We start from the raw sequence: 15,894 nt of genomic DNA, 5'->3' as shown, positions 1-15,894 counted from the left end.
ACTAAAGTACTGTATATCTGAACTAATGGTCTGCAGTGTCACTGTTGGGGAAACCTCCCATGACAGTGAAGTCAGTCACAAGTAGTGGAAGCTACTGTGGATTTTGAAGCACAGCAGAATGTAAAAGATACGTACAACCAGTAAGTAGGTCCAAAAATGCAGAAGTATTTAATACACTGTGTCCTACAGGCCAGATAAAGGAGGTGGTTCTTCAGCTTATTTTTCCAAGTATGTAATGTGCCTATCCAGGAGCAGATCCAGAGGGGGTGCAGTGGTATGGCCACACTCCCCCTTTCTGACCATGTTGCCAGAAGATCAGCCAGGGACTTAAGTCTTGAAGAAAATAAGCACTCCCCCCACCCCTTCCCTTCTGTGCTCAAAGGCAGGCCACTCCTTCCCCTCTCATCTTCCTCCCTTCCCATTCCCACTCTTATCTGCCACTGCTGCATCCATGTTGTCCTGGGGGTGAGGGGAGCTCCTGCCCAATCCAGCTGGGCTGCATCGAGTCTGGGTGCACAGGAGCGTGGCAGGAGCGTTCACACTCCCTATCTGCTCCCCCAAGGTGTTCCCTAGAGGCCTGGGAGCAGGTGTGGGGAGGGGGAACTTGCCTTTTCCTGCCATAGTCCTGGGCTCAGTACAGTCCCCACACAGCCCAGCTGGAGTGGGACAGGCGCTCCCTTGGCCCTGGGATAGCACCAGCAGCAACAGGCAGGGACTGGGGAATAAGAGGGGAAGGAAGGGGGCAGAGACATGCCTCTGAGCAAAGGGGAAGGAAGCGAACAGTACTTACCTTCCCTGGGACTTCAGTCCTTGCAGTGCTGCCTGGGGGTGGGGAGGAGGTACAGGGTGAGGAGGTTGAGGTGGGGTGTGCAGCCAGCCACTGCTGCAGTACTGGGTGCTGCAACCACACCCTGCTTTATAAAATCCTGGATTTGTTTCTGTGTCTATCATGGTTTCTGGGGTCACATATATAACACCCATTTGAGTAAACTAAACCAAACTACACTGGCACGCCTGAAACTAAAGATATCAAACAAAGTCTACAAATCAAGAGTGCACCCCTCCAGCTTCAGGAAACACAAAAGGAGGAACTACTGCTCAATGCAGCTGGAAAAGAAGCAAGTTTTAGGATGCAAACAGAGTACAAGCAGAGATAAAAGCTAATTTCATGATCTGCAGTTAGAAAAACTGGAAGCCTGCGCAGTCTAGGGAGCAATGACAAGACTACACTCAATGTGAACACCAATGCTAAGCAAGCAGGAAACTTGCCTGTTTTTCCAACTGAAGTCTGAATGCTCCTTTAAGAGTAGCCCTGTAGTCCTAACTGTGAGGCAGAGTATCTATGATAAGTCTCATATATAAGAAGAAAGATTTTTCCCTTCTTGGTGATCTGTGATAGAACAGAGCTTTTGGATTCCCTGGGAGTACCAGTATCCATGATGACAGGAAAGGGTCCCAGCTGTAAAGGTGGATTCTTACAGATTTCCACTCAGTTGGCTCATGTGGTAAGCATGATGCTCCAATTCTCTAGAACGGGGGAGTGTAGGCATTTCTTCTACGCAGCTCCACTGGGTAGCTGTAAGTAACATTACAGTCTGGACTGACTGAAAACATGTAGTATAAGCTCCAGTGGTTGCAAACTAGCAGAAACAATTTATTTAAATGGGGTATTCTAGTTGTTTAGCTTTTCCATAAGAGAGCTGGGACTGAAGACATTATATTTTTCTGCATTAAGTTTTTTCTATTTGCCACTAGGGACAATGACCTACTGGTGGTGGGCATTGCAAGTCTGATTGTCTTTTGATATTTCTCAGCTGGCTCAGATCTTTACTGCAGGAAAGCAGGCAGCCTCCTTCATTATGCACCAGAATCACCAGCTCTTAGCAAAGGAAACAGCTTTAGCCCCATTCAGGAGCATGGGAGGAGAGAGTTGAGGATTAAGAAGGATGGAAAGCTGATGTAGACCAGTTTAAGCTCATAGCTAAGGTTTTAAAAACAAATGGCTGGGCACCTGCAACAGGAGATGGGGAACCTAACAATTCCCTTGCTTATTCCCTTTCTCCCCATCCCTTTACTTTTTATATAAAACAAGCAGATTGCATTTGAGATCTATCCCAAAGAATCATCCAAGCATCTTAGTTTAGCCTGTGCACAGATGTGTGTAATGCTGGCCAGGAATCCACCATATAAAAAGTTCTTTATGTTTTCACAGCTTAGTATTTTAAATCTTTGGAATATAAACAATCCCCACAAACTGTACTGTGATGCCACATCAGCATGAGAGGTTGAGACAGCAAGATAGTCAAGGTATTCATGTGGAAAAATGACTACAGCTGAGGCAGTTGTAGAGTAGAGCTCCATCGTCTCTGGATTTTTTACCCAGTGATTTTTTTTGTCTTGTTGGCAGATACGTTTTACTGGCAAAATGTGCTGAAATGGTGCCAATGTGGGGTTGCTCATTAGATCCTTGGCTAAGCAATATGAAGGAAGGCCCCACAGCAATCTCTGCAAAAAAACGCCCATCTACCTTAATGACTTTTCTCTATGGTCCTTGGCAGATGTTACATTTAAAGTGCGATTAATGTGTTAATGGACTAATACATTTGTAGCATGCCATGTGCTCAAACAATTTATCACCTGATAAAGAGCCACAAAAAATAAATAGTGATCCATCCTCAGAAATGTTACCTATTAAATGTACATTATCTTAGCAGCTTGTTTGTATCTTATTCTAAGTTGAACACATGGCATGTTACACAGAGGGTGATAGTGTTTGGTCAGGTTCTCCCGAACCCTAGGGTGGACTCCCTTCCCACCTCCTTCCTGCAAGGGAACTCCCTGTGATTGCCACTGAACGCTGCTGTGCCAGGGTGCCTCAGAAGGAGATATCATGACTCTGCCCTCCCCCCCTTTCCCCAACCAGCCTCCAAGGCAGCTTCTTTAAGTAGCCATTTAGCTCCTCTTCCCTGTGAGAGGCAGAGGGTAGACAAACACTCAACACGACATGCTTTGCTTGCACACAACAGGAGCCTCAGAAAGGGGGAGAGAATTTACAGGGCTCTGGGTGCAAGGGTGAAGGGGTCTGGGGCTCAGGTCATGTTCTCCTCAGTTCTTCCAGTCATGGGAAAGGGCCTGGGCAGGAGCAGGTGCATCCTGCAGATCAATACCTGGCTGCACAGGTGGTGTCACCAGCAGGGATTCAGCTTCTTCAACCATGGGATGTTCTTCCAAGAAGGATTGATAAGATGAGATGGGATCCACCTGACGAAGAGGGAAGAGCATCTTCACAGACAGGCTTGCTAGCCTGCGAGGAGGGCTTTAAACTAGGTTTGCTGGGGGATGGAGACCAAAACTGTGAGGTAAGTGGGGAAGTGGGAGATCTAGAGGAAGAGCAAGCAGGAGGGAGAAACAGGGGAGGTGCTCTCATACTTCCTGAGAAATCAGGGCAATCAACTAGGTAGCTTAGGTGCCTGTACACAAATGCACGGAGCCTGGAAAACAAGCAGGAAGAATTGGAAGTCCTTGCACAGTCACGGAGCTATGACGTGATTGGAATAACAGAGACTTGGTGGGAGCTCGCATGACTGGAGCACTGTCATGGATAGGTACAAGCTGTTCAGGAAGGACAGGCAGGGGAGAAGAGGGGAGTTGCACTTTATGTCAAACAGCCATATGATTGCTCAGAGCTCCAGTATGAAACTGGAGATAGGCCGGTTGAAAGTCTCTAGGTTAGGGCCAGAGGGGAGAGCAACAAGTGTAATGTTGTGGTGGGGGTCTGCTATAGACCACCAAACCAGGAGGATGTGGTAGATGAGGTTTTCTTTAAACACCTAGTGGAAGTTTCCCTATTACAGGCCCTGGTTCTCATGGGGGACTTCGATCATCCTGACATCTACTGGGAGGGCAATACAGCAGTGCACAGACAATCCAGGAAGTTTCTGGAGAGAACTTCCTGGTGCAAGTGCTGGAGCAGCCAACTAGGGGCCGTGCTCTTCTTGGCCTGTTGCTCACAAAGAGGGAAGAATTGGTGGGGAATGTAGTAGTGCAGCCGTTCCCAATCCCTGGTACAGGTACCACCAGTGGTATGCAGACAACCTGTTAGTGATATGCATGAAGAGTTTTATTATAATTACTTTATATGACAAAATTTTGCTGGTTGTACTTAAGGTGGTATTGTTTTAAATTGGTGGTGCGCAATCTGTCACAGAGTTTGGGAACTGCTGTAGTAGTGGGTTGCGACTTGGGCAGCAGTGACTATGAGATGATTGAGTTCAGGATCCTGAGGAAAGGAAGGGTGGAGAGCAGCAGAGTAAAGACCCTGGACTTCAGAAAAGCAGATTTTGACTCGCTTAGAGAACTCATGGGCAGGATCCCCTGGGAAGCTAGACTGAGGAGGAGAGGAGTCCAGGAGAGCTGGCTATACTTGAAAGAAGCCGTACTGAGAGTGCAGGAACAAACCATCCCGATGCGCAGGAAGACCAGCAAGTATGGCAGAAGACCAGCTTGGCTTAGCAAGGATCTCTTCAGTAAACTAAATCACAAAAAGCATATAAGAAGCATATAAGAAGTGGAAACTTGGACAAATAATTAGTGTAGAATATAAGAGCATTGCTTGGGCATGCAGGGATGAAGTCAGGAAGGCCAAAGATCAATTGGAGTTGCAACTAGCAAGGGACATGAAGGATAACAAGAAGGGTTTCTATAAGTATGTCGGTAGCAAGAGGAGGATCAGGGTAAGTATGGGTTCCTTACTGAATGGGGTAGGCAACCTTGTGATAGAGGATGCAGAAAAGGCTGCAGTGCTCAATGCCTTCTTCACCTCAGTCTTCACAGGTAAGGTCAGCTTTTAAACTACTGCACCAACAGCATACTTTAGGAAGAAGGTGAGCAGCCAACAGTGGTGAAAGAACAGGTTAGGGACTATTTAGAAAAGCTGAACGTATACAAGTCCACGGGGCTCGGTGGGATGCACCTGACGGTGCTGAGGGAGTTGGCTGATGTGATTGTAGAGCCATTGGCCATCATCTTTAAAAACTCATGGCGATCAGGAGAGGTTCTGGATGACTGGAAAAGGGCAAGCATAGTGCCCATATTTAAAGGGAAGAAGGAGGATCCAGGGAACTACAGACCAGTCAACCTCACCTCAGGCCCTGGAAATTCCCTTTCCAAGGGAAAGTCATGCCTGACCAACTTGATTGCCTTCTATGACAAGGTGATTGGCTCTGTGGATGTGAGGAGACTGGTGGATGTGGTGTACCTTGATTTTAGCAAGGCTTTTGATATGGTTTCCCACAACATTCTTGCAGGCAAGCTAAGGAAGTATGTGCTGGATGAATGGACTGTAAGGTGGATAGAAAACTGGCTGGAGAATTGGGCGGGCTCAGAGAATAGCAATCAATGGCTCAATGTCTAGTTGGGAGCCAGTATCACGTGGAGTGCCCCAGGGGTCAGTCCTGGGGCCAGTTTTGTTCAATGTCTTCATCAACTACCTGGAAGACGGCATACAGTGCACACTCAGGAACTCTGCAGATGTCACTAAATTGGGGGAGTAGTAGATATGCTGAAGGCCAGGGCTAGGATTCAGAGTGACCTAAACAAATCGGAGGATTGAGCCAACAGAAATCTCATAAGGGCCCAACAAGGACAAGTGCAAAGTCCTGCACTTATGACAGAACAATGCCATGTACTGGTACAAGCTGGGGGGCTGACTGCCTGGGCAGCAGCTCTGCAGAAAAGGACCTGGGGGTTACAGTGGACAATTAGCTGAATATGAACCAGCAGTGTGCCCTTGTTGCCAAGAAGGCTGACTGCATACTGGGCTGCATTGGTAGGTGTGTTGCCAGCAGGTCAAGGGAAGTGATTATTCCCCTTTTTTCAGCACTGGTGAGGCCACATCTGGAGTACTGTGTTCAGTTTTGGACCCCGCACTACAGAAAGGGACAAATTGGAGAGGGTCTAGAGGAGGGTAACAAAAATGGTAAGGGGACTGGGCAACATGACTTCTGAGGAAAGACTGAGGGAACTGGGCTTATTTAGTTTAGAGAAGAAGAGACAGAGGGGGCTTAATAGCAGCCTTCAATTACCTGAAGCGGGGTTCGAAAGAGGATGGAGCTAGACTGTTCTCAGTGGTGGCAGATGACAGGACAAGGAGCAGTGGTCTCAAGTTGCAGCAAGGGAAGTTTAGGTCAGATATTAAGAAGAATTTTCTCACTAGGAGGGTAGTGAAACACTGGAACAGGTCACCCAGAGAGCTGGTGGAATCTCCATCCTTGGAGGTTTTTAAGATTTGGCTAGAAAAAACCTTGCCTGGGATGATCTAGTTGGGGATGGTCCTGACTCGAGTAGGAGGTTGGACTAGGTGACCTCCCGAGATCCCTTCCAACCCTAATTTTCTATGATTTGATGATTTCTTCAGGAAACTACAGGCAAAAGATGGGGAGAGAGGAGAAACACACATACAAAAGCATCTTATAAGGTGTCCTGGGGGAGTTCCAGTCCTGCTGTTCCTATCTCCACTCCCCTACCCTTTGCAGGAGCCTGCTCCATACAAGACTGGGGGGAGAGACAGCCTCCCCTTGCTGGCAAGTGTTGTTAGAGCTAGTTCCAAGGGTACTTTCCCCCCTGTGGATAGCTTCCCTTGTGAACACGAAGCAGGTCACACTGTGCAAGTTTTCATCAAATAACATTACCTGTTGTTTGATAGAAATGATGTCTGCCAAGGGCCTAACACAGTAAATACCAAGGACTGAATCAGTGTCTACACAACCTCCAGTCCTTTGGAGGTGATCACCACAGGGTGATGTGGGGGAAAGCCTGGCAGCTCGAAGACATAGTTTACCAACTCTACGTGTCCCAGGAAGAGTGGTAAATTGGGTCTCTAAATTAAGTTGTTCAAAATGTGAATGTTTTTTGTAAATCTTCCCCTGCCCCATTATCTTAAGTTTATTTTAAATGTTATGAATTGTAATGCATTGTATTTATTCATTGGGATAGTAAATCAAACCCCAGGAAACAAAACATTAGGCTGAAAAAAGCCAAATTGTTGATTTTTTTCCTAAATATTTTCAGTTTTGTAGAACTCAAGCAGAGGCAACTGCTTAATTTTCCTATGAACCATGTTTAACTAGTTTAGAAAGAAGTCGCTGTATTGGATGCTTCAGAGGAATGGCATTGTGCCATGCCACACAGTTTTTGCAAACGCATCTCACTGTTTTGGAATCAAGCCATGTTAGCTGTGCCACGGAGCTGGCTGCCAAATGTAAGAAAATTAAAAACAAAACAAACTTGTATTCAGTCTCAAACAAACAAGTCACACTTATGAACTAAAAATAATGGCAGTCATCTTGTGCAACTCATACACTCTTGGAAAACTGAATCAATCAATTTTCTATCAAATGGATGGTACAGCTCGGATAGCATTACCATTACAAAAATGAGTCTTTCAAAACACACAAGAAAGTTCTTGCCGAAGTCTTAAAGTCCTGCCAACAGACGAAAAAACTCTGTACAGAGCTTCCAATGCAGTAAACTTGATTCAGTTACTTTTGCTAGAAAACGTGAGCTCAGACATTTTGTTTTCCTTCCTTAAGAACGTAAATGTATGTTTTACTTTTGGGAGCAAATTCTCTGCCCACAGTCCAGCAACTGGCCTGATTCAGCTCTGAGGGGATAGAGAGGAAGACTGGGAAGAAACGCTCCTGACAGGCTGTGGAGGAATGGGCACCCTCTAACTGACACTACGTCCTTAGGCTACCAATGCTTCCACAATACTGGACAGATCAAGTGACCGTAACCTTAGCTCACCACAACTGCTACTGATGTGCAGACCCATAGCTACTGCAGACTCCCCAAGCCTTGCCTCCTTTTCTCCACACAGAGAAACCAGCCCCCAGGTTGAGGGTGTGTGTATTAATTTTACGATGTGACAGGGACACATCCCTTCAGATTAGAGTGACATTTATTTATGCAACTAACTCACTGGACCCATAATAACAGTTTTCTCAAAAAGAAGACCAACCCCACCTCATAGAGTAGGGGCAAGATTAATAAGAAAGAGTAACTGAGTAACAACATAATTGACATGAACTTTGCTAGGTGGCAGAAGTTACATTTCTCAGTTGAACTAACTATGTCTATTATAAATTAAAGTTTCAAATTTCAAGAATAGTTTTGGAGACTGGAGAACATGGGCCTTGGTAAGCTGATTATTCCTATACTAGTTGACAGGAAGCTGATTTATACAACTAACAATAGATTAAGAGAATCACTGTCTTTTTACTTTAATGGTTTTTCCCCTAAATATTTTACATTTTAACTCACATTAATACTAACACAAAACAAACTTGTATTTGTAAAGGACAGATATTACAAATACAGTAAGAGCTTTTAGGGTAATGATTTGCAATTTCAAAACAGCATCTTATAGCAAAACAGCCTACAGCATGTTCCAAGATATCACTCCCCAGCTACAAAAATTATTAATAAAGAATGATGGGCTGTCTGAAAAGTTGCACTACAACATTACTCACCTGAGATTCTTTTGTAAGGCTTGTTACTGCTTTTAGTGCCATTTTGATGTTTCTTGTCTATTGATGGAGCTATAATTCCTTTGCCGTTCAGAATCTTTTCTGGTGATGGTGGCACTGACTTAGATGTCAAACCACATTTAACCAAAGTTGGAGCAGGTATGGTGGATGAAGAGGCTGAGGAGGAGGTGATGGTGGTAGTGGTTGTAGAATTCATTTTAACATTGGCACCATCTGCCTTCACTAGGTTAGGAATTTTCTCTAGACTGACTACAGGAACAGGAACACTGCAAAACCAAAGAAAAAGTCTTCAAGTCGTATTTTTTGTATCACTGAATTTACAGTTTCTTAACCTCCTTCCATGTTTTATTAGGCACTATGGTCAGTGATCAAAACTCTTTATTAAGTCACTAGACTAACATTAGAAACTTTGTAACAATCTTTAATACTTGGTTAGATCACCTGCTTATATAAATGGCTATCTTCCAAAGCATGAACATTTTGAGAACAAACTATAGGGATGAAAAAATATATATATTTCCTTTTTTAAGATGCTTTTTCAACACTGTTTATAATTCCTCTTTAGACCAAAACTTAAGTCTCTCTATATAAAGCTTGGTCCCACCAACATAGGTAGTGCTGATCATTACTGCATGCTAGCTTACTAACAATTTTAATATTAATTAATTAATAAATTAATTAATATCCATAAAATAGTCACTTGCACAGTAGTATCCCAAAAAGTTTTATGAATTTTGGGGACAAAAGAAAAAGAAATTTTCTATCTTGCAAACTTAAGATAGCCCCTTTAAATAGAGAGTAATTCCTGTAGAATTTAGCCAAACTAAAATGTGTTTTAATTAAAGCTTATATGAAGCAATACATACACAGTGCAGTTACTAGCTTAATTTGCCCTTTTAAAATATGCTCACCAATAACAAGCTGTGTGCTATTTCAAATTTATAGCAATATTTATGGAGCTAACAAATGCAACATTCTCAACTAGGAGCAAGATTAGAATTTTTTTAGTTTAATATAGAAGCTTATTTTAATCCTAACATGTTTTGATTTTACTAACTGACATTCATATGAACAAATACATAGCAAATCGAGCCATTATTTTTGCCCAGCTTAACATAGGTTTCATTAAGTTCCTGTCATTCACCCACTTCATAGTACATTAACTCCTCCAGGCTGCCCCAGACCCTCAGGAAAACCAGTCCAGAAATATCAACTTTTGTTTTAGGGATACAGAGGCACAGAGCTTTAAGCTCAGATCTGCCAGAAAGCCACAACTGAAAAAACATCTTTCACATTCCACTTTTCCCTATCCTCTCTGAGGAGTTTCTGAGCTGTCCCTCTAGCAAGAACATACCTAGACCACATCCAAACTCTGATTCCCTGGGTATTACACTGAGGAAAAAGACAGATTCCCTCCAAAACTCAAGAACTGTTCTTAACTATGAATGGAGGGTGCTGTTTGTATAGCAGAAAAATCAGAAACTTCAACAAGGATCAACTCTTCAGCCTTTTAAGCTTATGCTTAACACCTACGTATTGTGTCTCTGCTACAATCACTTGAGACAAAAACACTTCTGATGGGTTGAAAAAATAAGAAAATGTTTAGTTATTGTTTAACAAACTTAAGCTATTATACACATCATGGTTAAACCAGAAGAAAATGTATTAATTGGCTTTGTACAACACAAATTGCTCCATACCAAAACTTAATAAACTTTACTTAATAAACTACACTTTCAAGGAAACATAAGTAAGCTAAGGAAATGATCACTACAAACATTTTAAGGATATTTACAGTTGTGCTACTTCTCCAAAGTTTAGCATTGTTCATTAGACACTCTCATGGACCCAGAGGGACAGACTTCCATCTTCAGCTCCTTCTGTGCAAAAATGAAGTTTATTTCCTACCTATGGGGACTTTTTACCATCTTGCACCATCTACACTTTTCCCAGAGCCTGATGAAGGGACTTTGATCCTGAAAGCTTGTAGAAAAGGATAATTTTCTTGCCATTTTCCAGTTGGTCTAATAAAAGGTATAATTTTGGAACCAAGAGTTCTAGTTTTTTGTATGTCACGTTGTTCATTATGCACCTAGTGGGGAATCCACATGGGATGTGAAATATGCCAAATATGTCTGGTAAAGGGAATTTTTGCCAGGAGTCAATGTTAGCCATTCTCTTAGATCTGCAGTGGATGTTTGTTGGTTTTAATGGTGTTCAAGGCTCCTGTTTCCACTCTCAAAGCTCTGGCTAACTTGAGACTTATCTATTTGAAAAAAAAAAGCCTCTCTCCAGGTACCACTGCCAGAGCGGGTGGAAGTGCTAGGGCTGGAATTCCCTGAGTTAGAAAGCAAATGAAATGCTGACAGGATGTTCTCTCTGAGAGGCTCTGCAATTTGGAGTCAAGATCCAAAATAGTTCAAGTCTGCTGACCTTGAAGGCATGCTCAAAGGCATTCTTTCCTGGGACTTCTGAGGACAGACAGCAGAAAACTGGGATGTCTAAAGTTCTTAGATCTGTGGCTGTACCAGACTTACTTTTCCACTTCCCAATGTTGGAAAGTTATTTTTAAGCTTGATCAGTGTACAGTAATTGATTTTTTATCTAGAACATTGACCAATTATATAAACCAATATAGAAAAATGCTACACATATCAAATTAAAAAGAAGAATTGTGTGCCAGGGCAAAATCTAGATTTGGCGTGTGCTAGCTATAACCAAGAGGGCCAAATTCTCTGGTGACATAAACATTAAAATAAGTTGTTCAGAAACAGAGGTCAATGTAGAATTTATACCCTTTGGCATTCAATAATTTTACAAAATAACTTTTCAGTATAACTTACATGCCAACTTTACCCTTAGCCACAGAGTTGTATAAGATAAAGCAGAGTACTTATACCTGCTTCTCCTGCTACAGTCTCACTTCAACTATCTCACAGAATTTGATCCTCTGCATGCATTTTTTCTCCCCCTTGAATTTTTTCAGTGAAAAGACAGGACACAAATTATAACATCACCAACCTTGTGGAGAAAATTTTTTATTTCAAATGACTGAAATGCAATAATTTTGACCAGTAGGAAACATAGCCAATATGAAGCCAAATCAGGCAGGTTTTGCTTATTATGTAAATAAAGCTGAGATCTTCCATCCAAATTTAATATATATTTACATTCAAAATAATGATATGCAATAATAAGATTTTATTTGGTAATGGGCAATATTTCAGTATTAAAATAATGTAAATGCAAGAGTAATGGAAGACAACTTATTTAGAGTTATGGATAATGCAGGTTCTGGAATAAACAATGTGCTAACAAAGACCAAAGGTGGCAATGCAGCAGATGAGGGCTTTACAGACAACAAGACTGAAGCAGAGAAGAGGAAGAATTACTCCCCGAGTACCTTTCTGCAATGTGAAGAAAGAAAAATTGGGGTGTTACGGGAGACTTCAACTTAGAAGACGTACTGGAAATCTCAAGCAGCAGCTAGTAAATCATTAATGTCTCTATATATTATAGACAATAACTTCCTAAAATAAAAGTACTGCACTTAACAGGATGAAACTAAATTTTGGACCTCATTTTGACAGATCAGGATGAATTTAACACTGGGCTGCAAGCACGAGTGATCCTGACCTATTTATATTCAATACAGGAAGTAAGAGAACAGTTACAACTGGCAGCATATCTACTTGGTGCCTCAAGAGAGCTAATTTTCTAAAGCTGAGAAAATTCTGAGTGAAATTAACTGGGAGGCAAAACTTAGACAAAAACATCAATGAAAGCTGCATGTTAGGATGAGCTTATTAGATGACGAAAAAGACACAATCAAAGGGGAGAATTTTGGTTAAAAAGTCCACTCTGTTCAGTGGGGAAAACTTCCAAAGCAACGATCAGAAATAAAATACAACATATAACAAATAAAAAGAAGGTGGAAAGACAGGAACTGATTTAAATGAGATATCATGCTGTGTAGAAACTTGTCAAAGACAAATGATTCCTTTTATTAGACCAACTGGAAAAACCTGTGGCTGGCAGGGATTTGAACAGTAAGAAGTTAGAGTGTATTCACCAACAAAATAAATCCTAAAATCCTAAGAAAGTGGTAATTCCCTGTCTAGATGGAGAGGGTAAAATTATTAATAATGATGATGCACAAAACAGAAAGCTTTTAGTAGATAGCTCTCTTCTGTATTTTCAAAGAAGCAGGAAGACAATTTAATATCACATGAGTATGATATACTTTCCAGACCATTAATAACCAAGGCAGACATTAAACAATATCTGTTAGGGACAAACATTTTAAAATAAACAGGCCCAGATAATCTGCAGCCAGGAATTGAAAAACAGTTAGCTACAGAGCTGTCAGTACTCCTGAAGATGTTTTTAAAATAAATTTGGGAATACTGAGAAAATTCTGTAAAACTAGAAGAGTGCCAATATTGTGTTCATACTCAGAAAAGGTAAGCAGGATGCCCCCGACATCTCTCCTGGACAGAAAAGCAGAAGAGTCAGTGGATAAACAACGAAAGGGTATGAATATCGTTGCTGACAGCCAGCACGGTTCTAAGGAAAATGGGTCTTGTCAAACGAACCTGATTTCATTCTTTGATGACATTACAAGTTTGGCTGATAAAAATAACTGTATTCATGTGACAGGTTCCTGAAAAACATGTCGCCTACTCCTGCATGACACTGATTAAACAATTAGCACTATATGTAGAATATCAAAAAGCAAATATTAAATGGTTTAAGAACTGGCAGACAGATCACAAAAAGTAGCTGTCAGCTGGAAATCATCATTCACTGAGTGTGTGGAGATGTTGTTGAAGGATTGATAAGACTAGCTTCAGCATTGCCATCAATGATCGGGAAATAAACAGAAAACTACTGTTGATTAAATCTGTGGATGCCACCAAGATTGGTGGTCCGAGAACAGAGCTACTGTACAGGTCCTTCTGGATTACCTTGCAAAATGGACCCATTCAAACTGCATGGAAAGTTACGTGGTAATGGACAACGTTTCTCAGACAATGCCTACATACTGGGCCTGGGGACTGCATCATGGAAAACAGTGACTCTGAGAAGAACACAGGGGTTATAGTAACCAAATATAATGGGTTCACAGTGTTATACTACAACCAAAATCCTGTCTTTGCATGCAAAGTCAGGAGAAGTAGGGAATTTATTTTTCTTCTGCATGGTAGTAAGCCTAATAATGGGCTACAGGTTCAGTCATAGTATCCAGCTTTCATGAAAGATACTAGTAACCAGGGATCCAGGCTTTTTGCTTGCCATGAGAAAAAAAATGGTAAAACCTGCATTTTCTAATTTTAAGGAGAAAAACCTGGATTTTCTCTTTTAAACGACAAAAATGCAGGAAACTCTGGGTTTCCCCTTGTAGGCTGGCAGAGTACCAGCCTGCAAGGGGTTGGGGGGAAGCGGGAGGAGGGCACTCAGGCAGAGGGTGCCACGTGCCAGGCAGCCAGGAGAGCAGCTTCTGCAGGTAAGTCTGGCAGCTACAGGGAGGGGGAAGGTGGTGGGATTGAGGCCCCCATAGTGAGGGAGGGAGTTAGTTGGCTAGGACTGGGGATGCTGCCCAGCTGGGGTGGTACATGGGGCTTAGGGCTTGGGGCCATGAGCAGCTGCAGGGCCCAGGTGGGCAGTGTGGTGGAGCCAAGGGTGATTCGACTGTAGGGTGGCAGAGGGGGGCTGGCTCCCTGCTGCTGTGTACAGTCCTGGGAGGGAGGGGGTATGGAGGGCACATGCCCCCAGATTTGCGTGTGGGGCACACTTAGGCTCCCTGCCCTGCTGCCCTCCTCCCAGGCCCTCTGCAGCCCAGTGGGCACGACCCAGCATGGCAGGGCAGACAGGGGCAGGGAAGCTAGTTGCTGCCGCTGCGAGCCCCACACCGCCATGGTGAGGCACCCCCCGGCTGCCCGGCTCTGCGCCCTGCTCTGCCGCAGCAGTCACTGCCTTCCACAGGCGGCAACTGGGGCTCAGGCACTGCAAACCCAGGTCTGCTTGGGCAGGGGGCTGCAGACACAGGTCTGTGGCCCTGTAGGCCTGGCAGCCAGAGGCACCTTAGGCAGGTCTCAGGGGGGCTGTGGGTGTGGAGTGAGGGGCACCAGCAGGGGTGGGGGGGGGATGTGGCTTGGGAGTGAGGGGCCGGGACCTGCATCCTGGCGAGTGAAGGGGGAAGAGGGAGCTCTGATCTTCCATGATAAAAAATCCAAAATCAAATGCCAAAATGTATAGGTATTTAGAATGTATTTTATTATAATGACTGAGGCACTGGTAGGCTTCCAATTGCTTTAAAATTGTAAATACACCAATAGAACATTGTGTTCATCTGATACACACACACACACACACACACACACACACACACACACACAGTAATGTTTCATTTTAATCACAGATTTTGGGTTATTTAATCAGATAATTTGCATTTTTATCAGAGAATTTGCAATTTTTAAACAGAGAAAGCCAGGATCCCTGCTGAGAACTTAGAGTGAGTTCAAAGAAGAGTTTACAAAATGATTCAAAAGCTAAAAAAACAAAAAGAAAAAAAGCCTTACAGTGAGAGGCTTCAAGAGCTCATCTTGCTTAAGCTTTTCAAAAAAAATAGCAAGAGAGCTGACTTGATTTCAATATGCAGGCATCTTTACAGGAAGAAAATGCCAATTGCTAAAAGGCCTTTTTAGCTTAGGGTGTGGACAGATGTAAGAACTGAAATGTTTTCAAGTGAAACATTTGGAACATTTCAAAAAAGGAATTGTTTCAGATGGGGAACACATGTGCAGCCCTTGTCCTGACCCCAGCTGAAACAATTCAAAATTGCTGCATGCAGCTGCTTGGTCCCCTGCTGGGGGATGCTACAGAAGGCTGCAGGGACAGAGAGGTAGGAGGACCAGGGGACGGAGAGCTGAAATCCCGAGTCTAGTGGCAGTGATGGGGGCACAAGAGTCTGCCAGGGGTCTAAGGAGGGGATGCAGGGGTCTAGCAGGGGATGGGGAGGGCTGCATCTAGCAGGAGTCTAGGGGAGGGGGCAGCTGGGGATGCCCTATTGCTGGTTCCAGATATCAATTCACTAGCCTCTTTTCTGCCCCCTCCTGGAAGCAGAGAGGTGCAGGGGAGTAGGGGCTAGGGGCTGGATAGCTAGGCAATAGGGACAGCTTGAGCATAGGGTTTGGCAGGGGGGTGAGGAATGCTACCCACATGGGGAGACCCAGTGTGGGTCAGCAGGGGTCTGTGGTTGTGGTGAGAGGTTCCCACCACATGAATCCCAGGCCCAAATCTCCAGACCCTCTCCTGCTCCCTTCTCCTTCCAGCACAGAGGTAGAGG

The 15,894-nt window shown here is 43.5% G+C and overlaps 1 protein-coding gene across 8 annotated transcripts in view; it reads right to left on the bottom strand.

The window, feature by feature from the left end:
• ATXN7L1 (ataxin 7 like 1) overlaps nt 1–15,894 on the bottom strand; it is a 195,278-nt gene that overhangs the window by 31,054 nt on the left and 148,330 nt on the right. For all 8 annotated transcript variants that reach the window (XM_006026445.3, XM_006026449.3, XM_025207392.1 and 5 more), the window contains one exon: nt 8,529–8,812. In XM_006026445.3, the coding sequence (XP_006026507.1) occupies nt 8,529–8,812 (284 nt within the window). The remainder of the gene's footprint in view (nt 1–8,528; nt 8,813–15,894) is intronic.

The sequence above is a fragment of the Alligator sinensis genome, unplaced genomic scaffold, assembly GCF_000455745.1.
Source record: "Alligator sinensis unplaced genomic scaffold, ASM45574v1 scaffold100_1, whole genome shotgun sequence".
NCBI lineage: Eukaryota > Metazoa > Chordata > Crocodylia > Alligatoridae > Alligator > Alligator sinensis.
This window is presented reverse-complemented; position numbering and strand designations above follow the sequence as displayed.